The sequence below is a fragment of the Notothenia rossii genome (genome assembly GCF_949606895.1).
Source record: "Notothenia rossii genome assembly, chromosome: 4".
Classification (NCBI taxonomy): domain Eukaryota; kingdom Metazoa; phylum Chordata; class Actinopteri; order Perciformes; family Nototheniidae; genus Notothenia; species Notothenia rossii.
This window is the reverse complement of record NC_136902.1, coordinates 62,401,271-62,417,712: the sequence shown is the minus strand read 5'-3', so window position 1 is coordinate 62,417,712 and position 16,442 is coordinate 62,401,271. Positions and strand designations below refer to the sequence as shown.

The following is a 16,442-nucleotide window of genomic DNA, read 5'->3' as shown; positions in this document are numbered from 1 at the left end:
ATTACATGTAAAGTCAATGCAGAGATGCGGAAAGACGCAAATTCGCTCCGACGGCGAGCATGAAGCGGAGGATGCGGCGCGAATCACGCGATTTGAACTGTGCCGCGTCAAACGCGAGAGTTCAATTTTTTCAACTCGAGCGTCAAATTCACGTGACGCGTTCTCGCGGAAGCCAATCAGCGGTGAGGATCTCAGTCTGCCGTTACTAACGTTCAACCAGAAAACATCAGCCATTAGCTGTTAGCAGTTAGCACACAGAGATCACAGCTCCTCATATCTGTTCAGAAACTGTACAGAAGTTAAACAAGTACAAACCACAGACTGTCTGTGTCATGGCGAATACAGTTGCTGGTTTGTTTATGTCTGTAGGCTGTTGTTATGAGTGTGGAATGAGCATATACAACATTAGCTTAGCCTGGTCGACCCAATCTCCATTCAGAAAACAAGCATTTCAAAAGGTATTTTGCCTGCCTTCTTGTCTGCAGACTTGTCAAGCATTAATTCATGGTTTTTAATAACCGGTATCAGTATGTTGTTACTTCGGCATCATTTAGAAACGTGTATTACAATTTAATCACGGTAAAATATGCTCATTTTGTTGTAGTTAGCTCCCGAGCCAGCGCGTTTTGTTTGAATGATGCGAGTAAACACAGCTGGCAGGCGCGGTGAAATTCGAGCGATTAGAGCAAAGCGAATATCCGCATCGCGTCCGGTGTGAACGGACAATTAGACTAGAGTGATGCGATAGGAGCGTTCAGAGCGAAGCGAATATTCGCATCGCGTCCGGTGTGAACGTAGCATAATCGCTCTTATCGCATCCCTCTAACGGCCCCTACACACGGCGGCGTGCGTTGTCGCTTGCCGGCGGGGGGGGCTGAAACTCGTCCAACAACAAATCACATGAATCTCTCTTGTACTTGTTTAACTTTTGTCCAGTTTCTGAACAGATATGAGGAGCTGTGAGCTCTGTGTGCCAACGGCTGATGTTTTCAGGTTGAACTTCACTGACGGCAGGCTGAGATCCTCACAGCTGATTGGCTACCGCGAGATTGCGTCACGCGAATATGACGCTTGATTTGAAAAAATTTGCGTCTGTCCGCGTCTCTGCATTGACTTTACAAACATCGCATCGCGGTGAACGCAGCATTACATCTAAAAAGCCAGAGCTAAATGTATTTTTGGGTATTACCTTTAAAGACTATCTTTGTTACTTTTAGTTATCAAAATGCCAAACAGAAGAAACAGACCACGAAAGGAACTCTACAACTGTATTTGTGAAGAAGCTGAAGATTGACATGTTTTTTTCCCCAATGTTTGTAAAGCTTGTTATTGATTTAATTTCTTCACAGGTTTTCTTTTACGCAAGGAAACATGTGAGCCCGGATATCCTTTTGTTGTACCCTGTCGGATTTGTTTGAGTTATATTGTAAATATATTACCATGATCATTAAAGGTTTTTCTATAAAGTAAAATGTGTTGTCCACTGTAATTTTGTTTGCCCACAATTATACACACTTTTGGTACAAATATAAATTAATGATTCATTTCACAGCTCTAGTCTTTAAAATATCAAAATATGTTTAAGGTGTAAATAACCAAATGTCTAGATGTTTTTAGTCTATTCTAAAATAAGGTAATAATTGTTTTCATTTTATAATCTGTATTGCCAACAATACATTGCCCTTTGATGGTGAATGTATAAAAATGAACAGTTTAGTACAATGTAAAACGTTTTATCTTTTAAATGTGTTAAATGGCGCAGATGTTAAGTAAAATCACAACAAAAACAATGGACATAAGGTAATAAAATTCCTAATTTGACTATTAATTAAGCTAAGTATGAACATGAATCAACCCAGAGTAGTCGGCCGAGGTTACATACCCAAAATGTCTTCTTGCTGTTGGTTTAAGAATGGAATGTGTAGAGCTCGACCTTGAAATGTAATCGAGACCAGCCATTAAAAACCTAAACAAATACAGTTCAGTATATCCAATAAGATGATTGGACTGAACTAGCTCGGGTTGAAAAACAAATGAAACATTTAAATTATTTTGTAAAACTGCATCTCTAAAATAACTGTTCACATTACAATAAAGAAGGTACTTCAGTGAAGTAGGCTAAATGTGTTTTTGTATACAACATGTATTCCCACAAATATCAGTATTTTAACTCGATCTTAAATTAACACTGCAATATTGAAGGAGGTCAACTAATGTTCAACCTTAAATGTATGGATAATGGAAGGAAAATCTGTCTTAAAGTAAAAAGGTAAAACCCAGAACACATAGTTGAACATGAAACCTAATTAATAAAGAGTCTGTTATAATTAGATAAGTTATATAGATGTATTTGAAGATATTTTTGTTTTTATTAATGGTGATTGAGTTTTAAGTGTATTGTTTAAAGTATGGCCGACTGTTTAATTTGCTGTTCTGTGTCGAAATATTTAATATGTTCAATTTAGTGCATATCTTTGGCAAAACCAAATGTATGAGATCTGTAGGAAAAATGTTATTTGCTTATTAACATTTCACATAGTATGGAATTATTTATTTCCACCAAATACCGACTGTATAAAAAATAAATATAAATGACTTCCAAATAAAATATGGGAAATACCACAGGGTGGCGGTAATGGTAAATGAAAGAATTCCAGAGGGAGGCGTTAAAAGTTTTACCATGGAAACTGTGATGACGTAGGATGTTCTACGTCACTCCTCCGCTTGATGAACATCAGTCTGTGGTTAGAAGCCATTGTACCACCAGGGTCCGTACTGCATCCAACAAAAGCAAACTCTACAGTTTCATGTTAACCCGTTTTTGTTTAAACATAGAACTGGAATTTGACCCGTAAAATAAAGCAAATTATCGACAAAAGTAAAGAAAACGAGAGGTTCACAAAAAGCGAACTACGACTGATTTTTCCACCAGGGAAGTTAACGCTCGGCGAAGGGATACAACCGACATCAGAGGAGGAAGAACTGCGGTCCGCTCCCGTTGCTAATTTCCTCTATTTTTTTTCCGCTTTACATTCCGTGCTTGGCTTTTCTCTTAGGTCTGTGCCCTTATTTAGATGGCGGCAAGCTTCCCAGACTCTGTAAACGAAAATGATATAGGTAAGTCCAACCCGTTACCGTTTAATTGTTGTTCTTTAAAACCTTAAAAATGCAACTAACTAGCATGTGGGTGTGTAACGTAGTTAGCTCGTTTAGCTTGTGTTCAATGGTCTTGCGTGGTGTGCAGTCTCGGGGCTTAGCATCACAGCTAGCTCTCAGTTTAGCTTTCTTCATGCCTTTTAGCGTTAGCACCGTCTCAGTTAGCGAGTGTTTTGTTTAATCAATCTATGTATATAACGTTATTAAATGTGACTGTTTTATCACTGTCCACGCTTTGTTTGTTTTCAAGTACGTCAATGTTTGATTTTTGTCATGCTGGGTTCTTGGTTAAAGCGTCCCTCCCCCAACAGCCTAACATCAATGTGAGGGATTCATGGTCCGACACGTAGCTTCTTGTTAAAAAATGGGAAACTAACCATTGATAGTTTCTACTTAAAATACATATGCATTTGAGTAATTGCATTAATTACGTAACCTAGCATTTTGACAATTTCCAGTGGTGTATTAAAATACCTTTTATTTGTCCCACAGAGGGGAAAGTTGCATCGTTACAGCAAAAGTGAAGGGCGAATAATGGCAACATATTAAGAGGCATGCATAAAATATCAAAGATATCAATGGAAATTACACAAATTACAAAAATACACATCTAGGTGGCCAATAAAAAGCACCAGTAAAAGTATTTAAAAAATACATAAATTTAGACTACAGTAGTGTGAAATCAGATAAGTATTTCTGAAGTACTGTACTTGAGTACAATTGTGAGATACTTGTACTTTACTTTTAGCATTTACATTTGCTGTGTCTTTGTACTTGTACTCCACTACAATTCAGATGTAAATAGTCACTTTGTGGATTTTGATTAATAATGTGAAATATAAACAAAAATAAAATAATTCTATAGTCACACCTGTTGTAAATGCACACTCTACCCTGCAGCATACCAAGGGATTCAAGTTAGCTGCAGCTTTGATAAACCCATCAATGCATCAATAATTATAATCATAACAAATGATATGTTATTCTGGAGTGGACCAATCTGCATAATGACTATTTTAACTTAGGTATTTTAAGTATATTTTGATGCCAATACCTTTTGTATTTGAGAAACATTTTGAATGCATGACTTTTACTTGTTAAAGAGTATTCCTATTTTGTTGTAGTTCTACTTTTACTTAAGTACAACATCGGAGTACTTTTCCACCTCTGACAATTCTTGTACATTTTCCCCACCTGTTTTTTGTACCAATATTATGTTTGACATAGTTAGCCAATCAGATGCCTGCATCTGTGACAAGCCCTCTCATGCCTCTGAGTGAAGAGGTTACTTTGGGATGTTTGGAAATCTTTTGATGGGTGTAGCTGACTCAACAGTCTTCTTCTAGGAAAGGCAAAGTTCATCGGTGAACTCCTGGTGCCTGTTGCTCCCTTCGACCAGAAGGCTGGACGCGAGACGTGGACAGTAGCCTTTGCACCTAATGGTTCCTACTTTGCCTGGTCTCAGGGGCATCGCATTGTGAGGCTCATTCCCTGGGCAAAATGCCTGAAGAACTTGTAAGTACCCTTAGAAACTGCAAATCACTCAGTTACTCCCACTAAACAGTGTGTAGGAATCAACCTCAGGGCTTTAACAACACAGGCTGTTAAAAGAAAGCCCAAAAAAAACATAAAGGACACAAGATTTGGCACGTGGATTTTATTTTCAAATGTAATTACCTTATCTGCAGTAAGGTAAATCATTGTAATTTAGTAAACCATCAATTTCCACTGGGACTGAACTTTGATGCCGATAGTATTATGCCAATTGCTGACCTGTTGCTTTTGCAGGCTGTGTGCAGAATTATTCTCAAACATGTATTTCTAGCACTTGCTTGACTCAGCATACTTTCATGCTTGCAACTTTTAGTGTTTGTCCTGATAGGAAAGGTTAAGAAAGATACGGAGAAGCAAAGCTCTTCCACTGCTCCTCTGCTAGGACATGTGCCTTTTATTATTGACTCCCTTTCTGCTTAATGGGCCATTTTTCTCTCCACTCAATAGGGCCTTGTGACTCTCACACTATCTGTAAAACAAGTGCGGAACACATTTTCCATGAGCCTGGGTCGGTCTGCTTTATCAACGCCAGCCAAACTGTGATGACATTTGTTTTCACTACAGCCTCGCAGCAGTGAATAGCTCACTGTCTGTGCTGGAGTCTAAATGGAACATCTCAGCTTCTGTTTTTAGATTTTGGTGCCGTAGGAGCTGTGTTTTGGAGTTTAGTTTCACTCCTGTGTTCCTGTTGTGATTTCACATATTCACTTCGCTTCAAAGATCCCAAAAATACTTTTTAAAAAAATTCAGCAGCATGTCTTTTTCCAAAATTAAATTACTTTCCTTTTTTTTACTCTAAATACCCTACAGCTTATTAAGCAATAAGCACATTCATGATGGAAACCTTTACCATATCTTTGCGCAAAAGGAAGTGTGCATCCAGTCATGGGTGAGAAGTTATAGGAAATGCAATGTGATTATTGCAGAGTTAGCTACACTTCATTATTAATGATATAACTAAATAAAGAACCCCCATCAACAGATGTGGAAATATTTTTGACTATTTAGTCATTCAGTTTTAAGACCAGCTGCTCATCTTGGATGTCTCTTGTGTCTTTTTTCCATTCTCTGTCACTGCAGTTCAATCGGCCACAATGGAGAGGCCACCAATGCGTCGAGCCCTCGCCGCTTGTCCCGTCAGAACAGCAACGGGGGCCAGGAAATCCAGACGGCCGACGAGCCCCGCGAACACACCATCGATTGCGGTGACATCGTCTGGGGCTTGGCCTTCGGCTCGTCCGTCCCCGAGAAGCAGAGCCGCTGCGTTAACATCGAGTGGCACCGCTTCAAGTTCGGTCAGGACCAGCTGCTACTGGCAACGGGCCTCAACAACGGTCGCATCAAGATCTGGGATGTATACACTGGTGAGGAAATAGCTTCATGAGTTTGTTATCAGATGAGGTAATATTGATCTGCAGGAATGAGTTCCAAAACCCTGGAGTGAGTTAACTTTTTAGCACTTCTGGTTCCCTCGTCTTGAAGTCAATGTTTTTTTTGCGTGTTTTGTTAGCTTCCAGTCATAAGGTTTCTGGTTAAGACAAGCTTAAGAGATTTTCACGCTTTGTTTTATGACATCAAATACGTCAGTAAACGCCCCACTCGTTAATTGTCTGAAGGTCTTATGTGGCTTTTAAAACAGCACTTGGTAAGCAGCTAAATGACACTACGTAATCACATCGAATCACCTTTAGCTTAGTGGTGTTTACAATAAGTCATGTGACTGTGATGTAGTTTGTGTATAGCATTATCAGGGTAATTCTTTACTTACACCTTTTTAAGGCCTGTGTGTGCATTACCAGAACAGAATAAGAGTTCTTGCTGCTTCTTTTAAACATTTGTTTTCTACCTTTTTGTGTTGTACAATCTTTCGGCTTGAGTATGGACAAGTTTTTCATGATTTCTCTGTTCCCTTTGTCTCTTTGCAGGAAAACTCTTGCTGAATCTGATGGATCATACTGAATTAGTGCGAGACTTGACCTTTGCTCCCGATGGCAGTCTCATGTTGGTGTCTGCCTCCAGAGATAAGACCCTCCGCGTGTGGGACCTCAAAGATGATGGTATGTTTCTTTTAGAGTTAAATTAGATCTGTACCCTTCAAATGTCAAATGATGCCCCATACCCCTTTGCAATGCACTTCAAAAGTAATTGACCCATTATGTGGCCATCCTGCTAGCTAAATGAAACAAAATCAAATTTCATTGATATGGTCAAATGTAAAAAGATTACATATTTGTCTCAGCAGGCTTAAACTCCCAGGCTTAGATAAAAAGTTACAATCGCTATAAAAAAAATTAGGGCTGTCAGTCGATTAAAATATTTAATCGCGATTAATCGCATGATTGTCCATAGTTAATCGCACGTTTTTAATACTCTTATCAACATATGAGTGGACAAATATGCTTTATGCTAATGTTTATTATCATTTAAACAATGACAAATATTCTCATGAATATTAAACACAACAACCTCTGAACATTACAAATACTCGCCTCAATTCAATCTGGAACCTCTCATACAATTTTTTGTGTGTGTGTGTGTGTGTGTGTATGGCATGACATTAAGGTTCCTGTGGGCCATCTAAGCTAATTTACAGATGGCCCTGAGCCCAATAGAGATTGCCCTGAAAAATGCGCGCGGACGAAATGGCACGAAGGATTTGGGGGGCCCCCCCCTAGAAAATTTAGATTTTTGCTGGTGTTATGCTGTCGGGTGCATTCTCTAGACTGAATTATGAGATGAACCACCACAATATTATATTGTACAATTTAAATTTTATTCTTCATTTCACTTATTTGTTTGTTCTTGTTTGTGTTAGCTCGCTTGCATTCCCTGCATAGCTATAAGAAATACTTAAGTTGTTGGTGAAGACACTTTCCATCTGATGAAGGCAAATGCCTTCCCAGATGTAAAAAAGTAGAAAACATAACATTCAGTTATAACTGCCAAAACAAACATTATTTACACTATTATGGCCCCTGTTAAAAATGTTTGTAATGTTATCTACTGTAAGTTGGTCGAACGAATGCCTCCTCATCCGGAAGCTGACCGAGCAGACCCGAGCAGCAGTCGAGAGGAGCCGAGCTCATCCGCGAAGCACACAAAATGGCGACGTCAGAGTTCCCGTTAGCCGGCAAATCTAAATCTCTCCGGTCAAAATGATTTCCCTTTAGCACAATACCGCTTCAGTTGCGCCACTTATGTGTCAGACAAGAAGAGTATGTGACAGACAAGAGTAGTCAATTCTAATGTGTAACACTTAATGTGGAGAAAGAGATGTCCTGTATGGGTTGATTGTGCGTTGGTCTGTTGGTAATGCCTCGGGGTTCCGGTGGGCATGTAAACAAATGCATAATGCTGCGCTATACTTTGTGGCCTCACCCGGTTGCATAGCGACACTTATTGTTTAGGTGTCTTTTAATAAGCAGGTAGTCATATCATTAGCTAGAACTAGCTGGATCTGATCGATATGGACATAAACGCGAGTGAAGTCTAAACTGAGGGGAGAGAAAGATCAGCTGCTGCTGACGAGTCAAAACGCACACTTCAGGTTAGAATATCACACGTAGCTACTTTAATTACCTCTCAAGCTACCTAAACTAGTTATAGATATGTTTAGTTTTTGTGTGTGTGTGTGTGTGTGTGTGTGTGTGTGTGTGTGTGTGTGTGTGTTGGAGCTGTGTGCAACTCAAGGCATACAGGACTGTCTCAGAAAATTCGAATATTGTGATAAAGTTCTTTATTTTCTGTAATGCAATTTAAAAAAAAAAAAAAAAAAAAAAAAAAAAAAATGTCATACATTCTGGATTCATTACAAATCAACTGAAATATTGCAAGCCTTTTATTATTTTAATATTGCTGATTATGGCATACAGCTTAAGAAAACTCAAAAATCCTATCTCAAAAAATTAGAATAGTTCCTCAGACCAAGTCAAAAAAAAAGATTTATAACAGCAAAACACAATCAAACATTTGAAAATGTCCATTAATGCACTCAGTACTTGGTTGGGAATCCTTTTGCACGGATTACTGCATCAATGCGGCGTGGCATGGAGGCAATCAGCCTGTGGCATTGCTGAGGTGTTATGGATGCCCAGGATGCTTCAATAGTGGCCTTTAGCTCATTAGCATTGTTGGGTCTGGTGTCTTTCAGCTTCTTCTTCACAATACCCCACATATTCTCTATGGGGTTCAGGTCAGGGGAATTTGCAGGCCAATCGAGGACAGTAATGCCATGGTCAGTACACCAGTTACTGGTGGTTTTGGCACTGTGGGCAGGTGCCAGATCATGCTGGAAAATGAATTCCTCATCTCCATAGAGCTTTTCAGCAGACGGAAGCATGTAGTGCTCTAAAATCTCTTGGTACACAGCTGCATTTACTCTGGGCTTGATGAAACACAGTGGACCAACACCAGCAGCTGACATGGCTCCCCAAACCATCGCTGACTGTGGGAACTTCACACTGGATTTCAAGCAACTTGGATTTTGCTCCTCTCCAGCCTTTCTCCAGACTCTGGCGCCTTGACTTCCAAATGAAATACAAAACTTGCTTTCGTCTGAAAAGAGGACTTTGGACCACTGTGCAACTGTCCAGTGCTTCTTTTCCTTAGCCCAAGTCAGACGCCTCTTCCGTTGTCTTGAGTTCAGAAGTGGCTTGACCATGGGAATACGGCTATTGTAGCCCATTTCCCGGACACGTCTGTGAACAGTGACTTTTGATACCTGGACTCCAGCTTCAGTCCACTGTCTTTGAAGCTCCCCCAAATTCTGGAAGCGACTCTTCTTCACAATGCTGTTAAGGCTGCGGTCATCTCTCTTGGTTGTGCAGCGTTTCCTGCCACATTTCCCCCTTCCAACAGACTTTTTGTGGATGTGCTTTGAAACTGCACTCTGTGAACAGCTTGCTCTTTGAGACATTTCTTTTTGTGTCTTACCCTCCTGATGGAGGGTGTCAATGACGGTCCTCTGGACAGCAGTCAGATCAGCAGTCTTCCCCATACTTGTGATTTAGTTTACTGAACCAAGCTGAGTGTTTTTCAAGGCTCAGGAAACCCTTGCAGGTGTTTCGAGTTAATTAGACGATTCAAGTGATTCGTTGAACACCCTACTAGTATACTTTTTCATGATATTCTAATATTTAGAGATAGGATATTTGAGTTTTCTTAAGCTGTATGCCATAATCAGCAATATTAAAATAATAAAAGGCTTGCAATATTTCAGTTGATTTGTAATGAATCCAGAATGTATGACATTTTTGTTTTTTTAATTGCATTACAGAAAATAAAGAACTTTATCACAATATTCTAATTTTCTGAGACAGTCCTGTATGCTCGAACGGGAGCTGCCTGGACGCTGCAATCATGTTGCGCGCACTGAGTGTGCTGACTTTTCCCACAATGTCTGGCTACCTGCGTGTAGTGCTCGGCGCAGTTGTGGCGAAGTGTCGCTCCTCTGTTTTCATTTAAACAGCTCCTTATATCTGTTAGCGCAGCTAGCTAGCACCAGATGCTAACAACAACAATACACGTAAGGTCTCTCTCTCGCGCCACACATACAGACACCCTCTCGGTGCATGCCGGTGAGCGTGGAAGTGTGGTCTGCCACAAGCGGGCGGCAGGAGCGGGGCTGTCAGCATCAGCTTGTAGATGGTATTTTAAACTCAATGCGCTCTGAAACTACGTGGCGGCCGAGGACAAAACATACACATCCGTTAAAATAATTAGTGGCGTTTTTTTTTGCGTTAACTTGACAGCCCTAAAAAAAATATTTTTATTTGTGACAGTCAAGGACTCAGTGTCCTGCTCCTGCCTGAGGTAACGTTGTTTGTGTTTCCTAGGTAACATGGTGAAGGTTCTGCGGGGGCATCAGAACTGGGTGTACTGCAGCGCCTTCTCCCCTGACTCCTCCATCCTGTGCTCAGTGGGTGCAGGCAAAGCAGTATGTACACAAGTTCCTCTTTACTTATTTTGATGTCATTGATAGCCAATCAACTTACAAATGCCCCGCCCTCTCATTCCCCCCTAAGAACAAACTGCTCAGTGTCATGATAAGTTGTGCCTTCTGTTTGGTTTTGTTTGCAGTGCAAAAAACATGCTTTTGGTGTTCTGAAGTGTGCATGCCCAGCAGACCACTGTTTCACTATTGTTATATATCTAAATTAAAGTGTGAACATGTATGGTAAACTCTTGACATTTTATAATTCAGCTACAACTGAAGTGGGTCTGCACAATGAATGGAAATATTATCGGTATAATGATGTCTATTAGTGCATTATCCAGCGCAATATTTGGTTAAAATGTAATATTGAGAAAAATGTAATTTTAAGTATTGCATAATCAAAAATCTATTGTTTGGTACAGGGCATTTGAATACAAATTAAATCATGATCATTTACATTTCTGTTCAATGCTAATGTAAAAAAAAGTAATAAAAAAAGATCAGGGCCTGTAATATATCAGAATTGAGCAAAGATATTATTTATGTGGCAGTCCTACTCTGAAAAGTATTTCTGTTGAAGTGGGGGGAACCAAACAACATTTTTGAATCATTATGTAAAGGGAATCTTCAAATATATATATAATGGCAGCTTTGAGACAGTTGTGACCTCATGTTAAACCCTGAATACGATCCAAGGGTCAGATTTAAAATTCATTACATTTTGAATTGATTTTCCATATTTCATCAGCACTTACCTCAGACATGTTTCTGGATATTGATCCCGTAGACCGGTTCCCCCCCGCCCATCAGTTGACTTTATGCACTGTTGCAGCTCTAGATCAATGTGCTCATGGTTGTTATTGGTGGTAGTAGCTCTGTTAGGCTGTGTGTGTCCCTACAGTGTGTGTCTTGCTCTCCCTGTCACAGGTGGTGGCAGAGCTCAGTGTGTGATTGGTTTTGAAGGGAGCGCCGCGCTGACATTTTGAGCAGCCGGTGTAAACCGGGGACGCACAGGGCGCATTGTCCCAAGGCCAGGGGCAGCCTGGCACCACCCTGTACGTAGGTGCTGCTCCGTGTCTGTCTACCTCTGATGTTGCAGTCCCTCTATTGATTTTTAATTTCAGTTATTAAATACTCCCTCTATCCCCCCTTCACCCCCACCTATCTTCCTTCACCCCCCCCCCCATCCTAAGTAGCTCCATCCGTCTACTGTCTGCACACACTTCTCTTTTGTTGCTAGGATTTCTTTAACTGTCAGTATAAGTGTTTCCCTAGTAGCATACTGTGTAGCATTGTTGTGCCGCTAATGGAAAATTCATAGAAAACAGTTTAACCAACAAGCTGCCCCCCCCCCCCCCCCCCCCCCCAAATTGGCCAGTAGTGTTTCCATCTGCGGTTCTCCTGGGGCTTTTGTCTGCTTCAATAAAAAGTATGACAGCTCTTGGCAGCAACAGTGGAACTAATTTAACTGCAGTACTCCATCAGCTCACTTGTGATGAAAACGCAGCTTAGAAATGTAACAGAGAAAATAATGCTAATGTTGCTAATGCTAACTGTAAATTAAATGGGAACACTAGCTAGTCGAGAAACTTAACTCTTCCTCTGCATGTGACTGTTATAAGTTTTATGTAGATTATTAACTGGATTCGTTAACAAGCATCACTTAAAAGCATTTTCGATTTTTGACGAATTAACAGTGACATGATTTTGGGGCACAAATATCATATTCTGACCATCACTGGTTCTACAGATGATTTAGTGGGTGTGTGCATATGTGTTTTTGCCAGAGGTATCAACCCTTTGGCCATAAAATATTCTTTTCTCTTGCAGTATCTGTCTCTTCATAGGCTTCTGCCGGAGCTGCGAGCCTATTGTAAACAGTGAACTAAAACTCTGAAAGGGGAAACCAGTGGAGTAACTTAATGTTACCTTAAGTTACTACTTGTTTTATTTTTTATTTTTTACTTGAATTGTTTTAATAATATATTAAATATGTAAAAATTCAAATGATTGTGCTTTTAAAGCTATTATGTTAATGTAGGTGTAGTAGTTGTATTTGGATGTAGCCTTGCTGCTTGTGTAGCATGTGCTCTTTTGTTTTTTGGGCCTGGTTAAAGGTTGCAAAGCATAACAATGACACTGAGCATAACTTGACTGATTAATTGCTTTAATTCCTTCTGCTTGATTTAAATTGTAAAATGCTAAATGTGTATATAGTAATGATTAAGTGTAAAGTAGCACATCTGTTCTGTCATGTCTCTCAAATCCTTGCATCGACTCTAAAAATCCTCTCTTCCCGTTGCAGGTGTTCCTATGGAACATGGATAAGTTAACCCTGATCCGGAAGCTGGAGGGGCACCACAATGATGTGGTGTCCTGTGAGTTCTCCCCAGATGGGGCGTTGTTGGCCACCGCCTCTTATGACACCCGTGTCATCGTATGGGACCACCACAAGGCCACCATCCTGCTGGAACTCGGGTAAGAAAATAACAGGCTACCCTGCAGCGCTTTTATTACCCATCATTGCACTGGTCAGGGTGGTTTAATTCCAGTATTCCAATTGGCAACTGAAACATTCATTTAAAAGTAATGTGTGTTCGGGGGGGGAAATCACTTTAAAGCTGTGTTCTTTATGATACTTCAGGACGGTGTCCACTAATTAACTGCAGTACTGAGTGACCCGTCAGTAAAAAATAAACATATCTATAACTAGTTTAGGTAGTTTGAGAGGTACCGTAATTTTCGGACTATAAGCCGCGCCTTTTTTCCCATTTTTCGACCCTGCGGGTTATATAACGGTGCGGCTAATCTATGGATTTTTACAGCTAATGGCAACTAACGGTACGTCTACACTACAGGCATCAAAAAATGCTTTCAACGCTTCGCCCATTCACTTGAATGGGGTGACGTAGAAGATTTTAAATCTTCGCCGAACTGCATTGTGGGGAGCATGGCATGGCTTTGCAAGCATCACGAGCATCTATCGGGATCAAAAGTTGAACAATGTTCAACTTTTGAGGCTCGATGCTTGGCATCAGCCAATCAAATCCCGTTTATGCAAATCCCGCCAGTGCAAGCGCAGCCAATCAAACCGCGTGCAAGCTGGGAGAGCCAGACCGCAGTTCATTTCCTCATATTCCAAACGAGATATTACGGTAGCAAATAACCCGGTTCTTTACGACCGGAACTATTTACCGGGATATAAACCGGAGGAACCAGGCATGGAGGGAGGTGGCAGAGACAGTGGGTGAAACTGATAGTTTTTTCGCCTGTTTGGAGAGTTTATATCCAGTTTACTTCGTTTTAACATTGCTATTGCTTTGTATGTCCGGGGCGGGAGATTCATGTGATTGGTTGCTCGCAAAAAATCGCCAAGCTTCAGACACGCCCAGCTTCAAGATTTTTTCATGCCCGTAGTGTAGACGGGCCGTTAGGGACCTCCTAAATCTATGGATTTTACAGGTTACAGTCCACCACCTTTAACTCTATGGGCTCTATGGCCGGTCCGCGACCCCCACCTTTAAGCGGCGGGCTCCAGCAGGAAAAGCTGGAGGCCGGAAAAGAGTGAGACAGGTAGCGCGCAAAAGTAAAAGTGGAACCGAGAGTGGTACGAGAGACAGAACGAGAGCAAGACAGACAGACATTACGAGAGCGAGACAGTTTGTCCCCGTACCACTGGTTGAAAACCACTGCTGTAGATCACTGCCGGTACGTGCGCTGGGAGCGCACCGTTTAAGTTTGAAAGTTGAAAAGTTTGTGTGTCTGAAACGCTATGTGATACAGTACAGTTTACACAGCACAGTACATGTTCTGTAGCTACTATTGCACTAAATGGTAACACTTGAATACGTTATGCAAATATGCAACTTGTTTGTTGCAATGTTAATAAATGGGAGCTTCCTCAAACAGCCATCTCTTTCCCGACAATCCCCTCTGTGCACGAAGCCTTACATATGGTAATCAAACATTAAAACACCTGCGGCTTATAGTCCAGTGCGGCTTATATATGTACACATCATTCAATTTAGCTGCTGCGGCTTATACAGGACTGTCTCAGAAAATTAGAATATTGTGATAAAGTTCTTTATTTTCTGTAATGCAATTTAAAAAAAACAAAAATGTCATACATTCTGGATTCATTACAAATCAACTGAAATATTGCAAGCCTTTTATTATTTTAATATTGCTGATTATGGCATACAGCTTAAGAAAACTCAAATATCCTATCTCTAAATATTAGAATATCATGAAAAAGTATACTAGTAGGGTGTTCAACGAATCACTTGAATCGTCTAATTAACTCGAAACACCTGCAAGGGTTTCCTGAGCCTTGAAAAACACTCAGCTTGGTTCAGTAAACTAAATCACAAGTATGGGGAAGACTGCTGATCTGACTGCTGTCCAGAGGACCGTCATTGACACCCTCCATCAGGAGGGTAAGACACAAAAAGAAATGTCTCAAAGAGCAAGCTGTTCACAGAGTGCAGTTTCAAAGCACATCCACAAAAAGTCTGTTGGAAGGGGGAAATGTGGCAGGAAACGCTGCACAACCAAGAGAGATGACCGCAGCCTTAACAGCATTGTGAAGAAGAGTCGCTTCCAGAATTTGGGGGAGCTTCAAAGACAGTGGACTGAAGCTGGAGTCCAGGTATCAAAAGTCACTGTTCACAGACGTGTCCGGGAAATGGGCTACAATAGCCGTATTCCCATGGTCAAGCCACTTCTGAACTCAAGACAACGGAAGAGGCGTCTGACTTGGGCTAAGGAAAAGAAGCACTGGACAGTTGCACAGTGGTCCAAAGTCCTCTTTTCAGACGAAAGCAAGTTTTGTATTTCATTTGGAAGTCAAGGCGCCAGAGTCTGGAGAAAGGCTGGAGAGGAGCAAAATCCAAGTTGCTTGAAATCCAGTGTGAAGTTCCCACAGTCAGCGATGGTTTGGGGAGCCATGTCAGCTGCTGGTGTTGGTCCACTGTGTTTCATCAAGCCCAGAGTAAATGCAGCTGTGTACCAAGAGATTTTAGAGCACTACATGCTTCCGTCTGCTGAAAAGCTCTATGGAGATGAGGAATTCATTTTCCAGCATGATCTGGCACCTGCCCACAGTGCCAAAACCACCAGTAACTGGTGTACTGACCATGGCATTACTGTCCTCGATTGGCCTGCAAATTCCCCTGACCTGAACCCCATAGAGAATATGTGGGGTATTGTGAAGAAGAAGCTGAAAGACACCAGACCCAACAATGCTAATGAGCTAAAGGCCGCTATTGAAGCATCCTGGGCATCCATAACACCTCAGCAATGCCACAGGCTGATTGCCTCCATGCCACGCCGCATTGATGCAGTAATCCGTGCAAAAGGATTCCCAACCAAGTACTGAGTGCATTAATGGACATTTTCAAATGTTTGATTGTGTTTTGCTGTTATAAATCTTTTTTTTTTACTTGGTCTGAGGAACTATTCTAATTTTTTGAGATAGGATTTTTGAGTTTTCTTAAGCTGTATGCCATAATCAGCAATATTAAAATAATAAAAGGCTTGCAATATTTCAGTTGATTTGTAATGAATCCAGAATGTATGACATTTTTGTTTTTTTAATTGCATTACAGAAAATAAAGAACTTTATCACAATATTCTAATTTTCTGAGACAGTCCTGTATTATATTCAGCTATCAAGCCCTCAAACAGCAAGTCTGCAGCGGTGCTGACTTGAGGCCGGTCTCTACCTGACCGGAGTCGTGCTGTGTGTGTCCGTTGCTGTCAAGCTGTTAACAAGTAGTTCCAGCAAACATCCACTGAT

General features: G+C 40.8%; 2 protein-coding genes across 2 annotated transcripts in view; both read left to right on the top strand.

Annotated features, from left to right (window-relative positions):
• The window catches only part of cuedc1b (CUE domain containing 1b), a 35,444-nt gene extending 33,972 nt beyond the window's left edge, over positions 1 to 1,472 (top strand). Inside the window, exon 12 of the transcript XR_013807425.1 lies at positions 1,350 to 1,472. The gene's annotated coding sequence lies outside the window, so the exon portion shown is untranslated. The remainder of the gene's footprint in view (positions 1 to 1,349) is intronic.
• A 1,252-nt stretch (positions 1,473 to 2,724) lies between these two features.
• wsb1 (WD repeat and SOCS box containing 1) overlaps positions 2,725 to 16,442 on the top strand; it is a 28,106-nt gene continuing 14,388 nt past the window's right edge. Inside the window, exons 1-6 of the mRNA XM_079677276.1 lie at positions 2,725 to 3,117; positions 4,503 to 4,671; positions 5,791 to 6,074; positions 6,636 to 6,767; positions 10,545 to 10,645; positions 12,951 to 13,123. Coding sequence (XP_079533402.1) covers positions 3,075 to 3,117; positions 4,503 to 4,671; positions 5,791 to 6,074; positions 6,636 to 6,767; positions 10,545 to 10,645; positions 12,951 to 13,123 — 902 coding nt within the window. The 5' untranslated portion in view covers positions 2,725 to 3,074. The remainder of the gene's footprint in view (positions 3,118 to 4,502; positions 4,672 to 5,790; positions 6,075 to 6,635; positions 6,768 to 10,544; positions 10,646 to 12,950; positions 13,124 to 16,442) is intronic.